Source organism: Cricetulus griseus, chromosome X, assembly GCF_003668045.3.
Source record: "Cricetulus griseus strain 17A/GY chromosome X, alternate assembly CriGri-PICRH-1.0, whole genome shotgun sequence".
Classification (NCBI taxonomy): domain Eukaryota; kingdom Metazoa; phylum Chordata; class Mammalia; order Rodentia; family Cricetidae; genus Cricetulus; species Cricetulus griseus.
Genome location: NC_048604.1, coordinates 1,665,714 through 1,689,796, shown reverse-complemented (window position 1 = coordinate 1,689,796; position 24,083 = coordinate 1,665,714). Strand labels below are relative to the sequence as shown.

Below are 24,083 nucleotides of genomic sequence, written 5' to 3'. Positions count from 1 at the left end.
AAAAACCAAAATAAAAAAAAAAGGAGTTCAGAAATTAAAATAGGTTAGGTACAAACACAAAACAACACTTGTATTGTACAGTGTTTTCCAGTATGTTATCATTTCCCAGAAGAGAAGTCTGTAATGACCCAAATGTCCATTCACAGGAAACTGCCAGACTGAAAAAGTATTATTCATCTATACAAGGGAGTCAGCAATGGGAAGAAGAACTAAGACATAGCTGCATATAGCCTGAAGAAAAGAAGATCATTATACTGATGGGGTGTCATCTCCAGGAAAAAGTGAAAGTAAACTGAAAAAAAAGACTGAGCCAGCAACTATCAACAGTACAACATGCTAATCTTTTGTATAAGAAATGGATCAGAAGGATAGAATAATTTAGTAGTGATTTCTTTAGAAGAAATTTATGTTTATGAATGATTTGTCTGTATGTATGTATGCGTACCACAAGTATGCCTTGTGCCCTTGGAGGCCAGAAGAGGGCATCAGATCCCCTAGAAGTCAAATGACATGTGGTTATGAGCCACTATGTAGGTGCTAGGAAATAAATCCTGGACCCCCAAAAAGCAACAAGTACTCTTAACTGCCAAACCATCTCTCCAGGCCTAGGCTTGATTTCATAATCATCATAATGTTTTAATCTAAAAAGTAAAGAGAAAGCTGGGTTGGTATCGTATCCCTGTAATCCCAACCGTTGGGAGACTGAAACAAGAAGAGTCCAATCTCCAGGTCATCCTGGGCTATATAGGGAAATTCTGTTAAAAAAAAAACACCAAAACTTAAAAAAAATCATCATTTCAAGTGATTTCTAACATATTATATAGAAAAATCTTCAAATATGTAAGAAAACCAAAAACAATACAAAAATGTCTGTATGCTCATTACCTACATTGTCCCAATGTCAACAACATCCACCCATCCATGAATACTTCAAATTATTTTTTGTAGCTTTGGAGGTTGAACTCAGGGCCTTATACATACGATCCACTTTTTTTTTTTTTTTTGTTCTACGAGACAGGGTTTTGTCTTAGTTAGGGTTTCTGTTGCTGCAATGAAACAACATGACCAAAAAGCAAGTAGGGAAAGAAAAGGTTTATTCAGTTTACATTTACACATCATAGTCCATCATCAAAGTAAGTCAGACAGGAACTCAAATAGGCCAGGATCCTGGAGGCAGGAGCTGATCGATGCAGAGGCCATGGAGGAGTGCTGCTTGTTTACTTGCTTGCTTCCCATGGCTTGCTCAGCCTGCCTTCCTACAGAACCCAAGACCACCAGTACAGGGAATAGCACCACCCACAATGGGCTGGGTCCTCCCTCATCAATCACTAATTTAGAAAACGCTTTACAGCTGCATCTCATGGAGGCATTTCTTCAACTGAGGCTCTTTCCTCTCTGATAACTTTGGCTTGTGTGAAGTTGACAAAACCAGCCAGGACAAGGATGAAATGATTTTTGAGATGCATTAAAAAGAAAGTGGGGCTGGAGAGATAGCTCAGTGGTTAAGAGCACTGACTGCTCGGTCCAGAGGTCCTGAGTTCAATTCCCGGCAATCACATGGTGGTTCCCAACCATCTTGAATGAGATCTGGTACCCTCTGCTGGCATGCAGGCAGAAGACTGTATACATAATAAATAAAATCTTTTAAAAAAAAACAAAGTGGAGTTGGGTGGTGGTGGTGTACACCTTTAAGCCCAGTACTCGGGAGGCAGAGACAGGAGGATCTCTGTGAGTTTGAGGCTAGCCTGGTCTATAGATCGAGTTCCAAGACAGCCTCCAAAGCTACAGAGAAACCCTGTCTCAAAAAATCAAAACAACAACAACAAAAGCTGATTGGTGAATACCTAGGCAAGATTTTCAAGGCAGAGAGAATGCTGGGAAGAAGAGCAGAATATGAGAAGATGCCTTGAGATGCAGAGTGAGCAGGATGAGATGTATGTACATGAGGTAAACAAGCCTTGGGGCAGCATACAGATGAATAAAAATGGTTTAATAAGAGCTAGCTCAAAAAGCCTAAGCTATCAGCTGAGCATTTATAAATAATATCAAGCCTCTGTGTCATTACTTGGGAGTGGCTGTAGGGAGACACAGAAACTCCACTTACAAATGGCACCCAAATGTCGGGCACCTACATCCACATAAAATCTGAGAAAGCTTTAGCAAAAGTTCTAAACACACATAAACAGAGCCATATGCACTTGTGTCTCTCATGCACACATCTCCCAGCAGCTGCTTGTAGGAGGAGGAGCCAGGTGCCATGCACTAAGCTAAGATACACTGGCGGCGGCTGACATAGCAGTTTAAGATTCATCTTATGCAATCAAAAAACAATACAGATAGATTCTCAGTAAAGACAGTTCCAGATGGAAAAGAACCTCTAAATGGGTTACGGTGTATTTAAAAGTATACATAGATTTGGGAGAGAAAAGAGAAGGGTAGAGGCAGTCATAGATTAAAAAACAGTTTAAAAATAATAAAGTCTTTAAAAACGGAATAGAGTAAAATATATAAGCCATATGAAGATGGGAAATATACAGAGTCTGGATTCTTCATGTTATTGTGTTGTCTTTAGATGTTCTGATTGCTAATAAAATGACAGCTGCTGAGACACACTGGATTATGAAAACTGCTGGATTAAACCAATTTAAATATTTTTAAAATGTCTTGACTTTAAATTGGAAGTCAGAAAATGTGTTACTTTGGGGAAGAGGTTATGCTTTTATTTCTACAGGAAATGAGAGGCTGTGGATTCATTCCAGGTTAAAGATAATCAGGATTGATCAAGGAAGATCCCCTGAAAATCCTGGCAACAAAAATAAACCTAGAAGAACTACCAGATACATGATGTATAGTTTACCTATTACGTATACATATAATATGTATCATATTATATATGTTTTCAAGGTCATACTCAAATATATTTAGACAGATAGATGGTCTTCAAACACTTCAAAGACCTACAGAATATGGCATTTAATATGTTTTATAACTTAAAGCTTTTCATGACAGTGAGATGTCTGCTCCTGGCAGCACCAATCCACTTCAGAGAAGATAATGGGCACTGAAGAAACTTTTTCTTTATGCCAAAAACTAGTCATTTGGGCAAAGAAACTGCCTTGAAACATAAAACAAAAAAATCATCTTTGGCTGACTTGTGTACAATGCAGTCTATATGTGTATTAACATAGATATGTATATTACCTTTAAAATGTTATATATTTTTAGCACACGGGGATCAGACACCAATAAAAATGGAAGGCCCAGGTGATCCAGCATCTAGAACAGTTTCAAGGCTGTTGGATGAGATAATCCAGCTTCACACAACACTCTAGCCAAGACTTAATGATTATCCTGATTGTCTCAAAGTTCCCCAAAGCATACAAGCACCCACAAACAACAGGAAGAAGTCTAGAGAACCATGCCCACACCTCCCAAAAGATGTGCTATGGATGTTTATAGTCATTTAAGGGGGTTGGTTACAAATGGTTATTGTTCTTAGTCCAAAAAAAGGATAAACAAAGGAGTTAAATACAAAGATCTCTTTCTAAAGGAAAAAGGGGGAATATGATATAGGAACGATAGGAAAAAAAGGGTAGATTATTGAATCTACTTTAATCCAAGAAAACAAATATTAATCTTAAAATATTTTACATTGGTATAGGTTTTGGTTTATTGATACAAATTGTTATACTATATGTATGTTTCTATTCTTGTTTGGAGTATTGTGCTTATGTGGTTTATTTAAAAATATGATGTATACGGAAATCTACGAGACCTCCTGTAGTAGTTCAGTACTTAACCCTAGCACAGGGACTTTGGGAGCCCATCCCACATAAAGGGATATTCCCTGAGCCAAGACACATGGGGGAGGGCCTAGGCCCTATCCCAAAGAATATGATAGACTCTGATGATTCCCCCCATGGAAGGCCTACCCTCCCTGGGGAGCAGAAAGATTATGTGATAGGTAGGGTTTTAGTTGGGAGAGAGGTAGGGGAGGATGGGAGGGAGAGGGAACTGGGATTGATATGTAAAACAATCTTGTTTCTAACTAAAATAAAAAAGATGAAAAATATGATGTATAATTAAAAAATATAGGTTAGTAGTTAGTCATCTATAATAACCAAGCTTGTATCATATATATGTTTTCAAGGTCATACACAAATATATTTAGACAGATAGATGGTCTTCAAACACTTCAAAGACCTACAGAATATGGCATTTAATATGTTTAATAACCTAAAGCTTTTCATGACAGTGAGATATCTGCTCCTGGCAGCACCAATCCACTTCAGAGAAGATGATGGGCACTAAAGAAACTTTTTCTTTATGCCAAAAACTAGTCATTTGGGCAAAGAATCTGCCTTTGCCTCAATTGCTGAGAGTACATTTTCCAAACTGGACCAGTAGGATGCAAGAAAGGCAACTGACAAACTTTGCCAAGACAAAGTAGGACAGTCCTTCAAAAATGCACTGCTTCTCAGAAATGTCTGTCAGATATACTAGGCCTGTAGGCCAGTGCTGGATGCACCAATGCAACCAATGTTACAGAAGAACTTTGGGTGACTGTCCAGGCAGCCAGATGTCCCTGTCATTAGGTAACATTTCACCCTTCTGGGATCTTTGTTGGGAATAAAGACTAAATAATTACATTTAAAGTTTCTTTAGTTATGATAAAAAAGGTAAATTAGGTATAAAACTTTAGACTCACAAAGATAACATTTTTTTTCTCTAAATTTGCCAAATACAAATGGACTGGATATTAACTGTAATTCTTACTTGATAACTGTTTTTGTTGTATATAATTTTACTATGTTAAAGTTAAAATCTTTCCCTTTTTAGCCAAAAAGGGGAAAATGTTGAATATTCATTTACACTGTGTAAATTATGCTGTGACTGACTTAAAGACACTGACTTGCCAATAGCTAGACAGGATAAGGTCAGGCAGGAGAACCAGACTAAGGACACTGGAAAGAAGAAGGGTGGCTTCAGAGGTGTCACCAGCCAAACACAGAGAGGAAACAGGAGGTGTAAGATGAAAGAGAGGTAATGCCATGTGGAAGAATGTAATTAATAGAAATGAGTTAATTTAAGTTGTAGGAGCTACAGTAGTAATCCCTAGCATAGGTGTGGACTTTCGGAGTCCATTCCACATAGAGGGATACTCCCTGAGCCAAGACACATGGGGGTGGGCCTAGGCTCTATCCCAAAGGATATGATAGACTTTTATGATCCCCAATGGAAGGACTTACCCTCCCTGGGGAGCAGAAAGGATATGTGATAGGTAGAGTTTTAGTTGCAGGGTGGGGGGGGAGGGGGGTGGGTAGGGGAGGAGAGGGAGAGGGAACTGGGACTGACATGTAAAACAATCTTGTTTCTAATTAAAAAAAGTTATAAGAGCTAGCAAAAAGAAAGAAAGAAAGAAAGAAAGAAAGAAAGAAAGAAAGAAAGAAAGAAAGAAAGAAAGAAAGAAAGAAAGAAAGCCGAGCATTTATAATTAATATCAAGTCTCTGGGTGGTTATTTGGGAGATGCTTCCAGGACACAGAGAAACTCCACCTATAGATGATTTTTGCTAAGTGTCATTATTTGGAAGCTGGCAGTCCAAAGAAAGTTCAGCTACATTTGGCATCCAATGAGGAGGCATGCATATCCAAGTATAGGGCCTAAGAGCAGCTGGCACGGTATTCGGTAGCAGGAGACTGGGTAAAAATGTCTGTTGCAGTGACAACCCAGCAATTTCCCAGAGCTGAGGTGGGTAGGTGTAGTTCCTTGCCAGTGCCCATTGGCATGAGGTGAGGCTCTCATGGAAAGGCAAACAGAGGCTTTAGTACAAAACCAATTTATCTCCCGGCAAAATAGATATTGCTTCCTATAGTTTAAGAAATCTTTTTCTACAGTTTTGAAGGTTTATTTCTGTGTTTCTCTCTAACAACTTTTCACTTTTCATTTTAAAAATGCAGCCTAGCTAGGCATGATGGCAAATACTAGTATTATCAGAACTGGGACGCTGAGGTAGCAGGAGGATAGTTCAAATCCAGCCACGTCTATACAGTGAGACTCCCTTACTTCAGGAAACAAAACAACAAGGCTAGAAACACAGCTAAGTGGTAAAGTGCTTGCTTTGTGTAGACAAAGTCCTGGGTTCTATCCTTAATACCACTAAAACACACACCCACAAACACACCGTCTGTCTGTCTGTCTAACACACACATACCCCTTCAATCTTTGGGCACAGTATTAATATTGTTCAGAAATAATTTCAACTTCAATATACAGAGTTTGTATATTCTTACTGAATTATTTGTAACAGCACCATTAAACTTCATTTCCAATTAAATTTGTATACTGGCCTTGTACATCAAGACCTTAAATCAATGTTTTTAATTAGGTTCTTTCTAACATATTCTTTCATATTTTCTATATCACCTGTAAAAAGAAACAATTTTATTGCTTCTCTCATATTTGTGTTGGCTAGACTTTCAGTATAATTTTAAAGCAGTCAGTGCCAAGATCTTTGCCTTTTTCCTGATTTTCAATGTTTTACTATTAAATATGGGATATTCTTAGCTCTTTTTTATTCTTAGCTCTTTTAAAAATTCACTTTATCAAAAAAAGAAATTTGCATCTATTTCTAATCTGAGAATTTTTTTCCTTTTATTTTTTGTTTTTTAGGCCTGAGCTCTCAGTATGCTGTCCAATATGGTTGTGGACATGTGGCCTTAAGTAATCATCTTACATTAGCCTCACAAGTAGGCAGGACTTCAGGTACATGTCACAGCCAGGTAAGAAACGTACAATTTTTGTTATATTGTGTGTGTGTGTGTGTGTGTGTGTGTGTGTGTGTGTGTGTGTGTGTGTGTATGAGCATATACATGGAACATGTGTGGAGGTAAGAGGCACAACTTTCAGTAGTTAGTTCTCACCTTTCATCTTGTTGAGACAGGGTCTTTCTTATTTTTGCATCTTCTCTCAGCATTCTAAGTAAGCTAGCTGCTTCCAGGTGATTATTCTCTTCCCTCTGCCTCCCATCTCACTGTAGAAATGCTGGGATTATAGACTTCTGCCACGGTACCCGACTTTAAAAGAAAATGGTTTTTGAAGTTGAACTTAGGTTGTCAGACTTTGTGCAGCTAGTGTTTTAACCACTGAACCATCTCCCTGGCCCTAAGAATTTTTAAAATCACAAATAGGCAATAGATTTTATCAAATTACCTTTTCTTACTCATTGACATGATTATGTTTTTATTTTTTCTCTCCCTCTGTCTCTGTGTGTGCCTGTACTAAACCCCAGGGGTCTTACATAGGATAAGCTCCATCCTCTCTCTCTCTACACACACACACACACACACACACACACACACACACACACACACACACACACACACACACACTAGAGCTACACTGAGGTTGGCCTTCACCTTATAATCTTTTTGCCTCCCAAGTGCTAGAGTTACTGGTGGTGCTGGTAATTTTGAGACAGGGTCTTACTTTGTAGCCCAGGCTGACCTTGGACTTATTATATAGCCTAGGTTGGCCCAAGTTATAGTTCAAATCATGCTACTCTCCAAGTACAAGATTACTGACATGTACTATCATGCCACACCTGGCTTCTGGCTAAGGTTTTTGACAGTAAGTTAACTTTACCAAAACAAGGGTTAATATTTTTATTTCCTAGTATATCAGTGTTTTAAAATGATTTATTTGCACTTGTGTCTGCTTACATGTGTATGTGTGTGAGGGTGTTGGATCCCCTGGAACTGGAGTTACAGACAGTTGTGAATTGCCATGTTGTCTGGAAGGTCAGCCAGTACACTTAACCATTGAGCCATCTCTCCAGCCTCCTATTATATGTTTTAGTAAGTCCTATTTTTCAAGTTGTTTTCCCTAGTTTTAGCCAACTTGTCAACTTCAGTTAGTCATAATGTTCTCTTAAAGCCCCTTCAATGTCTGAAGGCTCTTTAGTAATATTTTCCTTTACAGTGGATATTGGTAACTTAATATGGTTTAAAACATTTTTGAGAGACTGGAGAAATGTTTCAGTGGTTAAGAGCATTTGTTACTCCTGTAGAGGAGCTGGATTCATTTTGTAGCATCTACATGGTGGCTAACAACCATCTGTAACACTCTAGTTCCAGGGGATCTGATACCCTCTTCTAGCTCCCCATAGGCACTAGGCATGTGTATACATATAACTCTTGAAAGAATTTGTTAACATTTTTCTTACTTTAATTTTTTTGATTACATTTCTTCCTTACCTTTTGTCCCTCCAAACCCTTCTACAAGACTCCTCCCTACTCTCCTTTAAATTCATGGCCTCTTCTTTCATTGTTTTGGCATACATATATGCATATAGATTTATGTTCCTAAATATAACCTTTTGAGTCCATATAATGTTACTTGTATGTATTTTTTCAGTGCTGTTTGGTACTGGACAACCAATTTGTGTCGACCCCCCCCCAAGACCACCTTTCCTACTCTCAGCTTTCTTCAGTATCCTATCGTTCTTTGTGAGGTTTGTTGCCTTGTGGGCTTTTCCCTGTCCATTTTGGTGTGTCTACTGGTATTATCCTTGTTCTGCTCACATTTGGGCAGTCATGTTTGTGAGAATTTCGTATATATACATGCAGCACAGTCTGGTTTCAAATTCATAATCCTGATTATTATAGATAGATCATCAGCTTTGTGGATTAGCCATGTGGATATAACAAAGAACTAACTTTATTAGTTAATTTAATTCTTTATTGTTTGTCTTGTAACTTACCTTCATAACCTCCTTCCCTCTATTTGCATTGGGTTTACTTTGCTCTTCTTTTTCGAGCTTTCTAAGGCAAAACCTTAGATCACTTTCTTTCTTTCTTCTTTTTTTTAGGGGGGGTTTTCTCTATGTAACTGTGGCTGTCCCCGAAGTCAGTCTATGTAGATCAGGCTGGCCTTGAACTTATCTACCTGCCTCTGCCTCCTGAGTGCTGAGATTAAAAGCATGTACCACCATGGTCAGCCTACATCTTTCTTTTTTAAGAAATTACCTAAATCTATAATTTCCTTTTAAGCAATCTTTTAGGCATCTCACAAATCTTACATTATTTTCATTGTAATTCCTACCTAGAATTTCTAATTTTTGTGGTTTCCCCGCCCTGATTCATGTGTAACTTAAAAATGTGTTAACTTTCAAATATTTGGGGCCTTTTCTATATCTTATGGTTATGATTCCCAATTTAATTTCAGTCTGATTAGAGAATATAATCAAGCTTCAGAATTTTACTAAGACTTGTTTTACAGTCCAGTAAAGGATATAGTGTTGAGCTGCCTCACTCTCCTTTGACAAGAATGGGTAATCTGTAACCACTTTATGTATTACTCTACAAATGGTAAGGGAAAGCAGAAATGTTAAGATCTTTTATATCCTCACCATGTTTTTCATCCAGTTCTATTGATTACTAAGAAGGGAATTAAAATTCTGGAACAAATTTTTTTGTGGGTTTATACATTACTTTCTTTAATTTTCATAATTTTTTCTTCCTCTATTTTTCGTAGCTCTGTAGTTGGACATACATACATTTATGAATGTTAATGTCTTCCTAATGAATTGACCCTTATTATTTAGAATGTATCTTTTTTTTGTGTACTGGTATTGTACCAGGGCGTTGCATATGCTAAGTAAGTGTCCTAACAGAGCCAAATACCCAGCCCTTAAAAATGTGTCTTGTTATCTCTGTTAACATGCTGCATCTCAAACCATCTCCCCAGCACAAGCATTCTGGTTTTCAAATTTTAGTAGTTAACATGATTCAGCTCAAACTCCAAATTGCCTTACCTTAATAGGCAACAGCAAAAACTTCAGTTTTTCTACCTTAGCTAGAGTTTGGTGGAGTGTATGTGAATGAAGAATTTGGGCCCATTGATTTTGGCTGATTTCCCCCCTCAGGTCCCTAAGAGTGGTGGTTACTCTGAATTCTGATTTCTTAATACAAGACTGCATGTTTCTATCCAAGACAGCTTGAGTGGATAGTTCTCAGGAGAGCAGTCATTATAAGAAGGAAATTCACTCCAAAGTCGTTTCCTTCTTCCAATGATTAACTCAGCAACAGCTTCTGCATATTTCTGAGCATTCTCCAGTGTTCTTAAGTGGTTGTTTTACATTTTTGCAGAGAGGTTATATTTGTTTTGGTTTTTATGACAGAATCCCATGTATTTCAGGTTGGCCTTGAATTTATTAGGGTAGCCAAGGGCAGCCCTGAACTTTTGATCCTTCTGCCTCCACCTGATGAGTGTTATGATTAGAGGCATTCATCACCATACCTGGTGTGGTCCCTATTCTTAGTTGTCAACTTGACTACATCTGGAATTAACTAAAATCCAAGTAGATGGGTTCACCTGTGAGGGATTTTTTTCTTAATTAATTTGAAGTGGGAAGACCCACTTTTAGTCCTATCTTTTGAGGTGGGAAGATCCACCTTTAATCTGGGCCACACCTTCTGCTGGAAGCCTGTATAAAGGCCAAGAAAGAAGGAGGCATATTCTCTTTGCCTGCTAGCTCTCTCTCTCTTGCTGACAAGTCCACACTTCACAGGTATTAGAGCCTACTTTTTCAGGATTCCAGCATATACTGAAGACCAACTGAGACATCCAGCCTCATGAACCGAACAACTGCTGGATTCTTGGACCTTCCCTTGGTAGATAGCCACTGTTGCACTACCACAGCCCGTAAGCCATTCTAATACATCTAATAAAGTATATCCATTATGTAAGTTCTGTTCTTCTACAGAACCCTGATTAATATATATTTTGGTAATGGAAGTGGTTCTAGAACAACAGAAGTACAAGGATGAATTTTTAAGTATCTGAAATAGGCTTTCCAATTTGCCAGCATCTACAGTTACTGAAGCCTCTCCTAGAGGTTCATAGAGTACTGAAAGCCCATTATGCCAACTATATTACAAACTGAAGGAGACAAATGCATTTCATTATTCTGATCCACCAATTGTGAGAGGCAACAGATTTGGTGATTCTGTATATAAAGCTTTTGACAAATTGAAGAGAAAAAATAGGACAAAGATGATGCAAGTTGGTAGCTCCTAGCATCTCTGAATAAATTGACAAAGGAAAAGAATGAGCTCTGTGATAAAATTAACCAACTTCTAGCATCTCAGTATATGGTGAAAGACAACAATGAATTCAATGATTAAAATGATAGGCTCCAGATGCACATAAACAGTCTAAAGGTTTCTAAGTGTGCAGTGGAAGAGACTCTTCTTTCCAGCAGTCACAGAACTCAAGTTGCAGAAAATCAAACCAAAGCCCTCATTACAAGGTTGGATGGATTACATTGAAAATTCAAGTCCCAGCCTTGGAGAGTGTGGACAGTTAAAGTAAGGCCATTAATTGGTTAAGAATGAAATCCATTAATTGGTTAAGAATGGAACTGGTGGTGGCACACACCTTTGATCCTAGCACTCAGGAAGCAGAGGTGGATCTCCAAGTTCAGACGCCAGCCTATTCTACAGTGAGTTCTAGGACAGCCAGGGCTACACAGAGTAACTCTGTATTGAATAAAGAATGAGATCCTGTAACTTGTACCAACTTCTTGTTGTGTGGGATGGGGATGTGTGGGAGTACTCTATTGAATCTAGAACTTTGAACCGCCAGATTCTCAAGAGTTTATTTCACCCTAGAAGTAGTCTCTCCACCCTCAGAAAAAGATGTACTCCCATCCCACAACCTGAAATATTAACCTTTTCTGCCTTTCAATGAAGAATCCTTCATTGTCTGCTAAACCAGCAGTGACTTTTATCTGAAGTAAATACCAGATTAAGACAATACCGATGTACCTAAGGGTCCACCAATAGTTGCCTCTAGAATTGTAACCAGACTAAGAGCTAAGTGAGCTCCTAAAAGGAAGATATAATGTATAGTCCATGAGGAGGTGTACAACACTACTAAATAACTTAATGAGTTTCCTAATTCATTCAAGCAGAAGTCTTCGGATATGTGTGGGGATGGCTTTTAAGGGTATGGGATAATGGTGGAAGGAAAATAAAACTTGGTCAGGCCAAGTTTATTGATATGAAACCTCTGAGTGGAAACTCTAGGTTTAATATGGAAGACCACACAGTTACAAGTTGTCATAGGTTTGTTTGTATGGTCGGCTGAAGCATTTGTCAAAAGATGGCCTACTGAAAAAGGAGTTGGAAATGCTTGATATCCCTTGGCTTAGTGTTGGTGAAGGAATTTTCAGCCATGGAGAAATTGCAATGCTAGAGTGTATATGCTGTGTAAAACCTAATTCTCCACAATAGGAAGGTCCAAAAGACATGCATGCCCTTCATTGATCCTGTAAGACACAAAATGGTGAATGGGGCACCACCACATTTGAAGTTTTATTGTTGCCCCTTGTGCCAGACCTCAGGATGGGAGACACTGCTGCTCAGGTGGATGAATTAAATGCCATGGGTTTAATTGGGCACTGAAGGATTAGGGCCAGATGGCAGTGCTGAATTGCCAAAGGCAAGGTGATTGTAGTTATTTTAATGAGTAGCATAGATAAAGCAATGTCTATAATAGCTTGACCTGTAATGAATGAGCAGCACAGGCAATGTCAGTTTTATGGTAGTTGTACTGGGTGGTTTTGTGTGTCAACTTGACACAAGCTAGAGTCATCAGAGGAAGGAGCCTCAGTAGAGAAAATGCCTCCTTGAGATCCAGCTATAAGTCATTTTCTCAATTAGTGATCAATGGGGAAGAGCCTAGCCCATGTTGAGTGGTGCTGACAATGGGCCACCAAGTTCCCATGTGACCTGAGCTGCCTATCATTAGTTGGGTGTTATATGACCTACCAAGTGGTAAAAGTAGGATGTGTATAGCAGCAATCCATTATCAAATGGAAGTATATATGGGATCAGGTCCTTGCAAGTCCTGAGGCACAAACAAGTTACATGAAGTTGCCCAAATGCCTATCATTTTTATTCCCATTTCAATCAATGTTGTTTGCTAACAAGTGTGCACCTATAGCTTCATGCCCTATGATCAGTTGACTGAGGAAGAGAAGACTATAGACTGGTTTACTGATGGTTCCCCACATAATACAGGAATCACTCAGAAGTGGACAGCTGCAGCATTATAGCTCTTTTCTGGGACAACCCTGAAAGACACCAGTGAAGGGAAATCTTCACAGTGGGAAAAACTTTGGGCAGTACACATGGCCATACATTTTGTTTGGAAGAAGAAATTGCCAGGAGTATGATTGCTCACTGATTCATGAGCTGTAGCCAATGGACATGCTGGATGGTCAGGAGCTTGGAAAGAACATGATTGAGAAACTGGTGAAGACATGGATAGATTTGTCCAAATGGAAGAAATTTGTGCCCTATGTAAATGCTCATCAAAAGGTGACTTCAGCAGAGTTCAGTAATGAAGAAGACAGGATAGCCCATTCTATAAACACCTTTTTTCCTAGCCATCCCTTTTATTGCTCAATGTGCTCATGAACAAAGTGGTCACAGTGGCAGAGATAGAGGTTATGTATCAGCTAGACAGCATGGACTTCCATTCACCAAGGCTAACCAGGCTACAGCTGCTGCTGAGTGCCAGATGTTACAATAGCAGAGACCAACACTGTACCTCAGACATGGCACCATTCCCTGGGGTGATCAGCCAATGACATGGTGGCAGGCTGACTACATTGGAGTACTTCTTCATGCAAAGGACAATACTTTTTCCTGATTGGAGTTGATACTTATTCTGGTTATGAATTTGCCTTTCCTGTAGGTAATGCTTCTGCCAAAACCACCATCTGTGGACTTACAGAATGCCATATCCATCATCATACTATTCCATACAGTATTGCTTCTGACCAAGGAACTCACTTCATAGACAGAGAAGTTTAACAGTGGGCCCATGTTCATAAAATCCCCTGGCCTTATCATATTCCTCACCATCCTGAAGCAGCTGGTCTTACAGAATAATGGACTGGCATGTTGAAGACACAATTACAATGTCAATTAGGAGGGCAGTAGCCAGAAGGGCTAGGGCAGGGTTCTCCAGAAAGCAGTATATGCTTTGAATCAGCATCCAATATATGGTACTGTTTTTCCCATAGCCAGCATCCATAGGTCCAGGAATCAAGGGATGGAAAAAGGAATAGTCCTACTCATTATTATCCCTAGTGACCCACTATGAATTTTTTTGCTTCCCATGACGTTAAGTTCTGATTACCTAGAAGTTTTGATTCCAGAGGGGGGAGGGCTCCTGCCTAGAGACATAACATTCCATTAAACTATTAAACTGAAGCTCAAACTCCCCCTGGCCCCTTGGGTTTCTGATACCCTTTAGCCATCAAGCTAAGAAAGGAATAGTAGTGTTAGAATGGGAGATTGATGTAGATTACCAAGGAGATTGGATTGCTTCTCCACAATGGAAGTAAGAAAGATTATGTCTGGAGTGCAGGAGATCTTTGAGGATGTCTCTTGGTGCTACCATGACCTGTGATTAAAGCCAATGGGAAACTCTAAACAAACAGCCTAATCCAGACAGGATGACTAAGGGCACAGACCCTTCAGGAATGTGGGTCACTTCTTCAGGAAAAGAGCCAAGATTTACTGAGGTGCTTGTTGAGAGTGGAGGAAATACAGAATGGACAGTAGAGGAAGGTAGTTATAAATACCAACTAATGCCATGTGACCAATTGCAGAAACAAGGATTATAATTGATACAAATGTTTCTGTCAAATTTTGTAAAGAATGTATTTGAATAGATATTTACATTTTCTTTCCTCTATTTCTTTATAATGCAATGTAACATCAATTAAGAGAATTTTAGGGGTTACAATATTTAAGCTTTAGATATTAAAAGAATGTCTCTCAAGGGACATTGCCACCTATTCTAAAATTTATGTGTTTGGGGTTGTATAAGAGATAGTTAAGTCATGTTAGATATAATTATGACCTGGTTATTATTTACATTTGGAAATTAAGCATGACTTAAGGAGATATGACTGAGTGTCAAGTTAATAAGGGGTAGATTTGTGATGGCTAGTCTTAGTTGTCAATTTGACTACATCTGGAACTAACTAAAACCCAAGTGGCTGGTTTATCTGTGAGGGATTTTTTTAATTAAATCATTTGATGTGGGAAGACCCATCTTTAATCTGGGCCATGCTTTCTGCTGGCAGCCTATATAAAGGACAGGAAAGATAGAAGTGCACGCTCTCTCTCTCCCACCTCTCTGCTTGCTGTTTTCTCATTCTCACTGGCAAGCCATTCCTCCACTGTTATTAGAGCCTATTTTTTTGGGATTCTGACATAAGACTAGCTGAGACATCCAGCCTCATGTATTGAACAAGTACTGGATTATTGGACCTTCCACTGGTAAACAGCCATTGTTGGACCAGCTGGATTATAGCCTGAAAACCATCCTAATAAATCCTGTACGTACATAACATACATACACACAAACAAACAAAATACACATTTGAGATTCAATGATCAAATTTGGAATAATTTGATCACAAAACAATGACTATCTAACAATGACCTAACTTCTCATTCACAATTAATGTAATGGATAAAAGTTAAATCCTGTATTAAGAGAGACTTCTAAAATGTGAGTTGCTTGGGATGATTGCTTCAAGAAATCAATGTTGGGGCTAGAGAGATGACTTCACAGTTAAGAGTAATTGTTGCTCTTGCAGAACATCTGTGTTCAATTCCCAGCACTCACATGGTAGCTCACAACCATTCAGAACTCTAGTCTTAGGGGATACAACACCCTCTTCTGACCTCTGGGGGGACAGAGCACACACTTGGCACACTTATGATTCAAGAAAAATACTTATACACATAGAATAAAATAAAAAATCTAAAACAACAATAACAATTTTTTAAAGACTCATTGTTAAACGTGAAATAGAGGTGTCGAGGATGTTCCTGTTAAAATAGGTAGAGGAAGAAAAACTTGAATGCAATGTAAATATGTAAAATTGCATTCTTCATCCAGTAGCTGATGGAAGCAGAAGCATAGATTCATAGCCAAGCACTGAGCTGAACTCCTGGAATCCAGTTGTAGAGAAGGAGGAGTGATGAGCAAAGAGGTCAAGACCATGCTGGGGAAACCCACAGAAACAGCTGACCTGAACAAGTGGGAGCTCACAGACCCCAGACTGACAGCTGGGAACCAGCATAAGACCAAACAAAGCTCCCTGAATGTTGGTGTCCGTTGGGAGGCCTGGTCAGTCTATGGGACCTCTGGCAGTGGAACCAGTATTTAACCCCAAGTGCACAAATGGGCTTTGGGAGCCCATTCCCCATGGAGGGATACTCTCTCAGCCTAGATACATGGGGGAGGGCCTCGGTCCTGCCCCAAATGATGTGACAGACTTTGATGATCCCCCACGGAAGGCCTCACCCTCCCTGGGGAATGGATAGGGGGTGGGATGGGGGATTGGTTTGGGGCACATGGGAGGATAGGAGAGAGAGGGAACTGGGATTGATACGTAAAATAAGATTTTTTTTGCTTTGTTTTTCAAGACAGGGTTTCTCTGTGTAGCTTTGGAGTGTATCTTGGCACTCATTCTGGAGACCAGGCTGGCCTCAAACTCACAGAGATCCGCCTGCCTCTGCCTCCTGAGTGCTGGGATTAAAGGCGTGCTCCACCAACACCAGGCTAAAATCAGATTTGTTTTTAATTTAAATAAAAATTTATTTTTAAAAAATTTAATTGCCTTTTAGCCCAACTCACAGCAATAAAAGACATTTGAAGGGAATTTGGAATTGGAGTGGGTATGGTTTAGATGTGACCCAGGGTGTTGAGCTTAGACTGGAAAATATAATAATTTTTAGGAGATGTACATGCAATCATGTCTGTGAATTCCTTTCAAACGACCAATGACCAGAAAAGCAGTATAAAAACGTACCAATCAGGAAGGGCCTAGGCCTGGCCCAGGATGATGTGGTAGACTTTGGGGAGCCCCTTTTGAGGGCCTTACCCTGCCTGGGGAATGGAGGGCGGATGGCTAGGGGCAGGTGGGATGTAGGGGGGGAGGGAGAGGGAGAAGGGATTGACATGTAAAGCAAGCTTGTTCCTAATTTGAACTAATAAAAGAATTAAAAAAATGTACCAATCAATCTAGGCAGTGGGCATACAGGATTCAAAGTAAAGAAAAAAAAACAGTAGAATTAAATAAAGCTTTTAACAGAGGCCCAGAAAATGAGAGGACTGTTCAAAGTTCAGTACATCCTCCAATAAATGGAAATTAAAAGAAAAAATTGAGACAGAAGTAATCAACAGTTCCAAAATTAAAAACAAAAGAACAGAATTATTTGTTTTTATGTTACGTGCACAGCTGTTTTGCCTCCATGTAATTGTACCACATGTACACCATGCTCATAGAGGCCAGCAGAAGACATTAGATACCCCCAGAACTGGAGTTACAGATAAATTGTGAACTGCCATGTGATTGCTGGGGAAAAAAAAAACCTAGGTCCCATGCAAGAGCTACAAGTGCTCTTAACTACTAAGCTATATCTCTAGCCCAAGATGTTCATTTTTTTTAAAAAAAAAAAACATGACAATATACAAGTGTTCTGACTGAGCAATCCCTAGAACAATGAATGAAAAGAGAGTTTGAGACACAGCCTCTTTAAATTTCACAGAAGATTTTAAAACTCCATGGAAGGAAAGACAAAAAGAAGGCCATTTATACAAGAACCAAAACAAGCCAGATTCAGAAAGACAAAAACCTGGCATGGTAGTACACACACCTGAAATTCCCGTTACTTTGGAAAGGGTAGAGGCAGGAGGATTTGAAGGTCATCTTTGGATACATAGCATATTTGAAGCCAGGCCCTGAGTACATGAGACTCTGTCTCAAAGGAATTAAAAGAAAAACAAATACCACATTTTCTCTTCTTAAGTGGAAGCCTAAAAGAAGATAACGAGCAAGAGGGGTAACTGTGGGTAACAAGGAAGTTAATATGACCAAATTATTATACTTATGAAAATGTCATAATTAAACCTACTATTTTGCAAATTAAACCTCAAACCCCAACAAACTTAACCATCAGGTTTTCTACCGTTCTGATATCTACATCCAAAATCTGCATGATCCAGTTGCTGTCAATCTCTGACCACTCCTCACCATTTCCCATACTTTGCTCTGCTATGGAATATTAAAGATGAGTTACATTATTTTATGCTGTAGAATATTTGTTAAATGATGCAAAGATGTGTTGCATTCTTAATGTTGCATTTGTTTAACTCTCTGAAGTTGTGTTACTTTGCCTAAAACAGCTGACTGGTCTAATAAAGAGCTGAATGGCCAATAGCTAGGCAGGAGAGGGATAGGTGCGGCTGGCATGTAGAGACAATAAGTAGGAGGATAAATCTTGGGAGAAAAGATCAGGGATCGAGAAAAGGAGGACAGGAGGATGCTTGGGGCCAGCCACCCAGAGACGGAATAAGAAAGAAAGAAAAGATATACAGAAATAGAGAAAGGTAAAAAGCTCAGAGACAAAAGGTAGATGGGATAATTTAAGAAAAACTGGCCAGAAACAAGCCAAACTAATGTGGGGGCATTCATAAGAAACAATAAGTCTCTGTATAATTATTTGGGAGCTGGGTGGTGGGCCCCCCAAAGAGTAAAAATAAACCAATCAACCAACAAACAAACCCATTACATTGATCTTCTCTAGACAAAGCTAAGTTCCTGCTAGACTCAAAACCTTCACCCACACTTTTTTTTTAAGTCTAAAGCCATCCTCCATTTTACATCTTGCCTGTTTCTTCAGTTCCCAGCTTTGTCATTATGCCTCTTCAGGAAAGGCTTCATTAACTCACTCAAGGCTGGGCTCTTCCCATAGTATATAGGATAGTGAGTCCTGACTTCATACTTGTCCTGCTAAGTCAATGGCTCTCAAACTTCCTAATGCTTCAACCCTTAAATACAACTTCTCATATTGTGGTGACCCCCCAACCATAAAATTATTTTCATTGCTACTTCATAACTGCAATTTTCTTAGTGCTGAGTTGTAATGTAAATCTCCGTGTTTTCTGATGGTCTTAGGTGACCCCTGTGAAAGGTTTATTCAACCCCAAAGACATTGCAACCCACAAGGTCAGAACTGCAAGTAAATATTGTGTAATTATTTTAAGTCTGCCTTTGTCACTATATTCAAGCTCTATAATCATTCTATCCCTCACCTAAATCAGTGCCTGGACCACTATGGACACTTCACTTCATTATGGGATGAATGAATGGTGGTAACTTAATGTACTGCATATCCTTCAGTGTGGAGTATGCAAAAACCTGGTTATGTACAAATGGAGTGCCATTATAACCAAGAGACCTATGTTTGTTTCATAAGGATATCAATGAGGACTCTGTTTAAAATGTAACCCAAAGTCCTGCTGTATCAATCTGAGAGGTGATTTATGGCTTGGCAGTGAAAGTGGCTTGTTTCATAGGAAGTGCTAGTAAAAGATGATGAAGGAAAGAGCAGAACAGGCTGACTCTTGGAATCTGGACTGAGTAACTGGGTAGAAATTGCTGTTATTTCCTAAAGTAGAGGAAAGTGCAGAAGGAACAAGTTTAAAGAGGAAAACTAAGAATTATATTTAGAACTTTAAATTTAGTGGACAGCTCAAGTGGATGGTAAGGATGGTAATACATCATCACTCAAAATAATGAAAAGGCAGAAACAACGGAAATGTCATTTATTGAAGGCACAGCCTAGAAAAGTTATAAAATGACACTGAAATGTTATGTGGGGATTAAAAATGGTGGTATAAAAACCTTATTCAGACATTATCTACCAATCCATGTCAAATTTATGGACAACTTGTACTTTTCTTGATGGGGGAAGTCCTTCTGTATATATGTGTCTCTTAGTGGTTAATGAATAAAACACTGTGGCCAATAGGGAAGCAAGATAAGCGGGGCTAGGAGAGGAGGATTTTGGGAAATGTAGTAAAGAGAAGTCACCATGTGATCTCGGGAAGAGAGGATGCATGTCACTGGCGTCCTCGATAAGTCATTATAAAATATATAGATTAATGGTTATGGTTGATACTTAAGACAGACCTAGCAATAAGAAATCCTAGTCATTGTCCAGCAGCATTGTAACTAATATTAATCTCTGTGTGTTATTTGGGGCCCTAATGTGGCAGCAGAACTCAGGCAGATGGCAGAAAGAGTTATCATTCATTACAAATGGCGCATTTTCCTCTTCCAATTTTAGTTTTTATTTTGGGAAGCAGGAGGATCATACAAATATATTATTATTTTTAGAATGAGAAAATGCCATTGAGTTATTCTTTTTAGGGAAAACTGCTCATATCAATCTATTTTACTGATATAGAGAAAATCCAAGTTACAGAAGTACATGTTAAACGATCTCTTTCACCTAAAAAGTTATGTATGTACATACTCAAACAGGTAAGGAAAACAAGAAGAAAACTTAAAATGCCAACAGCACTGTGACCTAGGACTCAAGAGGCTGAGGCAGAAAGATTTCAAGTTTGAGGTGAACCTAAGCAGCACACTGAGATCCTGTTTCAAAGAAAGAATGAACAACAATAACAACAAAAACTCACCTAAAATGTCAACTGCATAGACTATTAATATCAGCTTTTAGGCTATTAAATATGAATTGATTTCATTTGGCATTAAGTATTCAAAACGGGTTTTTGGGCTGCTAAGATGGCTCAGCAGGTAAATGTACTTGTAACACAAGCCTGCCAATCTGAGTTTAATCCCTGCAACACATGGTAGGAGGATGTTTTCCTCTGACTTCCAAATGGCACAAAAAGCATGTGCCCACACTTAAATATACAATAATAGTAATTAATAAATTAGTAGTGTCCTCCTGTATTGCTTTCCAGCTTATTTTTATGACTTTTAAGGGATTTGTTATTTTATGTGTGTGAATGACATGCATCATGGATGTGCAGGTGCCTAAGGAGGCCAGAAGAAGGTAAACAGATATCTTGGTTCTGGACTCATGGTTGTGAGCTGCTGTAGATGCTGGGAACTGAACCAAGTCCTCTGCAAGAGCGGTAAGAACTCTTAAGCACTGAGAATTGTATCCAGCTTTCCCACCTTATTTTTTGAGAAAGGGTTTCTCAGTGAACCTGGACCTTATAGGTTAACTAGACTGGCTGGCCAGAGAGCCCCTGGGATCCTCTTGTTTCCATCTCTGCCATATCTATTTGTTTAAACATAATGTGGTGATCAGGACTCAGATTCTCATGGATGTATAGGAAGTACTTTACCCAATCCCTATTTTAAAGTTTTCTTTGGTTATTTTTCAAATTGACTGGTCAATTATTTATGTACTTATGATGGTGTCCCTAGTTCTGGGTTATAGGCATGCATCGCCAAGCCTGACATGATTATTTTTTAATTTATTGTTGCATGGAATAATAAACACAACAGAGATCTCTTCCCACCCCAACTCCAGGCCTTGGTACTGAACTCAGGACCTCACAAATGCTAGGCAAGTTTCCTATACCTTCAGCCCACAGATGGACATTCATAACCTTACTTTTTTTTTTGTCATGAACCCATTTTGGCTTCTGGATTCCTCCTCAGGAAATTGCTTGAAATACATAAGATAAAATTTATAGAAACTGACTTATGACTTTTTGAGAATTGGTGCTAGAATAACATGTGCTTCTTCAGGAAATCATTAATCATATCCAGAAGTAGATTTAACTATAAACATTAGAAACAGTAATGAACACATATTTGTATATATACAATATAATGTAATCTGAAAAAGATTTTTATTCTCTACTGGTGATAGTCACATACTTTCTTGGTACTAGAGACCAAATCCAGGGCCTTACACATACTAAGTATGTGCTTTACCACTGAGCTACATAGAGCAATTCCCAATAGTACCATGAATGATCTATTGTCTACAACTGCCAGTGAACAAAAAATGGAATGTGTTTCCCCAACAGAACTTACAAATCCCTGAATTGTCAAATGCTAATATGTTTGCAGACTTGAGTTCAGTCCCAGTTCCACAAGGAATTATATCTTTTTAGATTTGTAGATTAAGGGCTTTGACTTAAGCTGATAGTTCTGCAAACATGTTTGAATTCTACTACTACTGAGCTACAACCTGATCTCTGAAACACATGAATAGTAACAGCAATTTCCATTGCCTGGTGAATTATTGGAATGTATTTAATTTCTTGTTGTGTTGTGTTGTTTTTTGAGACAGTGTTTCTTTATACAGTCCTGGGTGTCCTGGAATTCAGGACATACCAGACTCCCTTGAACTCAGAGATCAGCCTTGTCTCTGACACCTGAGTCCTGGAATTAAAGGCATGCAGCAGAATGTTTAACTTTTAATGTTTGTACCTATATGTATTTTCTAAGTTTCTTACTGTAACATTCCATTTGCCTAATTAAAAATAAAGAGCTCTGCTTGGTAGGGTGATGTCTACTTATAATCCCAGCACTGCACTTGTGACATAGAGGCAAAAGGATCAGAAGTTCAAGGTCATCCTCAGCTATATGAGGAGCTTGAGACCATGTCTGGGATACACAACTCATCTTAAAAAAAAAAAAACAACGCCCCAAAAGCTTAAAGATACCATATTTCTGGGGCTGGAGAGATGGCTCAGCAGTTAAGAAAACTGGCTGCTCTTCTAGAGGATCTGGGTTGCATTCCCAGCACCCACATGGCAGCTCACAACTGTCTATAACTCAGTTCCAGAGGATCCAACAACCTCTGTTTTTTGTCTTAATCTGGAAGAACTTCTAAGGAATACTATACAAGTACTTATAAGCTACATTTTTAATAAGGTAGAATCACTTTAAAATACACTTTCAGGGCTGGAGATAATTCAGTGGTTAAGAGCACTGGCTTCTCTTTCAAAGGACCCCAGTTCAATTCCCTGCACCCACATGGCAGGTCACAACTGTTACTCCAGTCCCAGAGGGTCTGAAGCCCTCTTCTGGCCTCCTCAGGAACCAAGACTGCAAATTGTGTACTGATATACACATGCAGGCAAAACATAAATAACTATTAAAAAAACTTTCAACTGTCATAAATACTTGGGTTTTATAATTTTAATTATTCCCATGTTTTTACAAACCAAAAAAACCCCACTACATTTATTTACTTTGGAATTTAAAAGAACAAAAAACAAACTGTCACAACTTGCAGACATTTGTCTATTTTTTGCCAAGTATAATTCCAAAAACAACTAGAAATATTAGAGCAAATTAGTCCTTAATATGCTGTAATACCTTCTGCTCTTTATAAACACAAAACCTAGAAACACATGGAAATTTATATTTTAAAAAATTACTAAATATGTGTAGGAAAAATTAGAATATAATACACCAAAGCAATGTCAATACATACCTCAAGCAACAGAATTTTCCCTTAGTAGTTCGGCATACTGAATCTGTTCATTTATAAAGGATATGTCTTTCATTGGTGCAAGCTAATGAAGATTTAGGATTATCAGGTATTGGACACAGATGAAAAACTTTCAACAACTAGGCAAGTAAACACAAGGAACACTAATATATAATGTTCAAAACATTTACAAAAATGCTGGGCATGCTGGCACACACCTTTAATCCCAGCACTCAGAAGATTACCACAGAGGTAGGCCAATCTCTGTGAGTTCAAGGCCAGCCTGGTCTACAGAGTGAGTTCCAGGACAACTAGGACTGTTACACACAGAGAAACCCTGTCTTGAAAAAACAAAAAGAACAGGATAGAGTCCCAAATTTGGGAAGAACACCCAGGAGTATTAGAAGCCCCAAACAAGCCAAAATATTTTAAGATTTTCGAAATCAACTCATATGGAGAAAACTAAGATTGTGATGTAAAGTATTAAATCCATGGCTTAGTAGAAACATGGAAGGTTACAAAGGAGAGATAGAGAGTTAAGACTAGGTACAGATGCCATGTTTTTTGTAGAAAGATTTTACAAACACAGAGATGCAACAACTTCTTGGTTAATAGGACCAAAGGATGTAAACATAAGCCAAATGCCAATCCTTGTTTCTAATTCCATTTAGTCAAGACTCTGGTTAGCTAGGCTGCTGTTGCAGAAATGTTCCCA

The 24,083-nt window shown here is 38.7% G+C and overlaps 1 protein-coding gene across 1 annotated transcript in view; it reads right to left on the bottom strand.

The window, feature by feature from the left end:
* The window catches only part of Mecp2 (methyl-CpG binding protein 2), a 59,346-nt gene that overhangs the window by 28,899 nt on the left and 6,364 nt on the right, over nucleotides 1–24,083 (bottom strand). The window contains 1 exon segment of the mRNA XM_027432453.2: nucleotides 6,923–7,075. Coding sequence (XP_027288254.1) covers nucleotides 6,923–6,975 — 53 coding nt within the window. The 5' untranslated portion in view covers nucleotides 6,976–7,075.